The sequence below is a fragment of the Lactuca serriola genome, chromosome 1 (genome assembly GCF_051521515.1).
Source record: "Lactuca serriola cultivar US96UC23 chromosome 1, Lser_US96UC23_V15, whole genome shotgun sequence".
In the NCBI taxonomy this organism is placed as follows: domain Eukaryota; kingdom Viridiplantae; phylum Streptophyta; class Magnoliopsida; order Asterales; family Asteraceae; genus Lactuca; species Lactuca serriola.
The window spans coordinates 232,959,628-232,962,142 of record NC_136408.1 but is presented as its reverse complement, the minus strand read 5'-3'; the positions used below and the strand labels follow the sequence as shown (position 1 = coordinate 232,962,142).

The following is a 2,515-nucleotide window of genomic DNA, read 5'->3' as shown; positions in this document are numbered from 1 at the left end:
AACACCGATTGTCTTCATGCAACCTACGAAATTCTTGCATATACATGTCATGATGGGGATGCATGACAAGTTCTTGCTGCACAACAGCATCAGGAATGGGCTCATCCTCATCAGAATCAGAATCAGGTTCGGGCATCGAAACACCTAAATTGGACCTAAGGTGCCAGACAGTGTTGTGGATGGGATTGGACAATCGAAGAAGCTGAGAATTATGATGATCGACGCTAAGGTAATCACGACTATCAACAGCCCAATAAATGGCTTCTGTTTCATAATCGGTATGGAACAAATGCATGTTTTGAAAGATGTTTGTCGTGAGGCGAGTTTCTCCTTCAATAACATCGAGACCAGGTGAAAAGCGAATGGCAAGAGCTGGGTGTTTGAGGATAATTGTGATTATACCCCCACAAAGTAATTTACCACTGGTGCTATGGGATATTTTCAACAATTTGAAAATGATCCATAATCCAAAATCAGGAAGTTGATTTGGGTTATGAATCATACACCACATAAGCTCTAATTCTTTTTGGCCAGCCTTGCTTATCTCATTTTGTGGAAATACAATAGAAGCAAGGATGCGATGAACGGCCTTAAGAACAGGATGAATGATACTTGATGCTTTAGCAGCACTTGGAAAGTATGTCAATCCTGAAATTCGCACCCAAAAAGCTTTAGCATCCTCTTGAAATGGAAAATTCAATATGTGAAATGGACCGTAAGTGTTAACAATTGGAGCGCCAATGAGTTCACATAATTGATTTTTATGCAACTGATAATTACGGCTAAAAGCATGGAATGAGAGATACTCGGTTCTTTGATTGAAAGAAACAGATGACAGAAATTCAAGAGTTGGTTGGACATACCCAACATCATGTAATTACAACAAACCTTCCCATCCAATATTTCTAAACAAAACACGGACTTGGTCATGAATATGGAGGGATTCAAGAGTGGACATGTCCGCGAATTTCTGTGTTGCACACCTACGACCAAGAAAGTTATGATACCTAGCTTCTTGTTGAGAGTCTAAGAATTTTAATGCACCCTAATTTTGGCGTGGAGGGTTTGGCTGACTTTGACTATCACTAGAGTCAACGACTCTAGAACGCTTGGAATTACCCTTTTTCCCACGCCCACGAGATGATGAAGCCATGAGAAAAACAAATTAAGCAAAAAAATTTGACTCTTAAGCACAATGCACAACCACTTAATATGACCAACACACAATCAACACTCAATATGACAGTTTAAGCACAAAAATTAAAGCTTTTTGACTAATAATGCAAAGTCAAAGAATTGGAAGGAGAATACCCGATTTAGAGCTTGAAACACGAATCTGGTGCTTGAAATCACTTGTAATCTCTTCCAAAATGCTTCCCCAAGCTTTTCCTACAAACAATTTGAAGAAATTAAAACAAAATTTTCGGACCCCAATTTCTAGGGTTCTTCCAAAAATCCGAAAATCACCATGAAAATGGTGTTTTGAAGGTGCTTGAGTGTAAGGAAGAAGAAAGGGGAATGAACAATCATACCTTGCATGCTTAATTCCATGTAAGATCGAAGCTTGAGGTGTATGTGTGTGTTTTCGGTGTAAGGGGACGAGAAGAAGAGAGGGTCGCGACTGGATGAAGAAAGAAAGAAAGAAGCTGCGTTTTTTTATTTTATTTTAATGTACAAGCCTCGTTACATGGCCCATGTAATGGCAAGAGTAATGTTACACGGCCGTGTAACGCCAAAAGTTCTGAATCAAGCTTCATTACACGATCGTGTTTTGCAAAGGCATGCATTACACGGCCCGTGTAATGTTCTGAGAGACGCACCTTGATTTTTCTTATTTCCGCACCCGCTCACTTCCAATCTTCATAAAAATTATTTTTAGACTCCCCTAATTATTCTAAGAACCTTGGAACACAAAAACTTAAAAGAAAATGTCCATACGAAAATTTTACAAAAATGACCAAAATACCCCAGAGTTGCCTCTCGGGTAGCTGCCCTTGTTTAAAGTCGGTGGCTCGACATGGACCCCAATTATTTGTCAATCTTGATACTTTGGATCCGCTACTTCCTCCACTTCCTAGTTTTTAACCTCAAATCCTTCATAATAAGGCTTTAAACGATGACCGTTCACTTTAAATATCTTCCCGGTTTTCTCACTCGTGATCTCTATTGCACCATGCTCAAAAACATTAGTGACAACAAATGGTCCCACCCAACGGGACCTTAATTTACCTGGAATTAATTTAAAAGGAGAATGGTAAAGTAATACCTTTTGACCTATTTGAAATACTTTGCGTGAAATCATCTTGTCATGGCATGCTTTCATCTTTTCCTTATAAAGAACTTCATTCTCGTATGCTTCATTGTGAATTTCCTCAAGCTCTTGTATGTCAAGCTTCCACTTTTTTCCTGATTCATTTAAATCCATATTGAATTGTTTGACTGCCCAATAAGCTCTATGCTCCAACTCAACGGGTAATCGACATGGCTTCCCAAAAACAATGCGATATGGAGACAT

General features: G+C 39.0%; 1 protein-coding gene across 1 annotated transcript; it reads right to left on the bottom strand.

Annotated features, from left to right (window-relative positions):
- Positions 1-1,260: 1,260 nt before the first annotated feature.
- Positions 1,261-2,515, bottom strand: LOC145066652 (uncharacterized). The gene is made up of 3 exons (XM_079013940.1): positions 2,275-2,515; positions 2,087-2,229; positions 1,261-1,389 (listed from the first exon to the last, which is right to left on the bottom strand). Exons 1-3 carry the CDS (start codon positions 2,513-2,515, stop codon positions 1,261-1,263), a joined length of 513 nt encoding a protein of 170 aa, XP_078870066.1.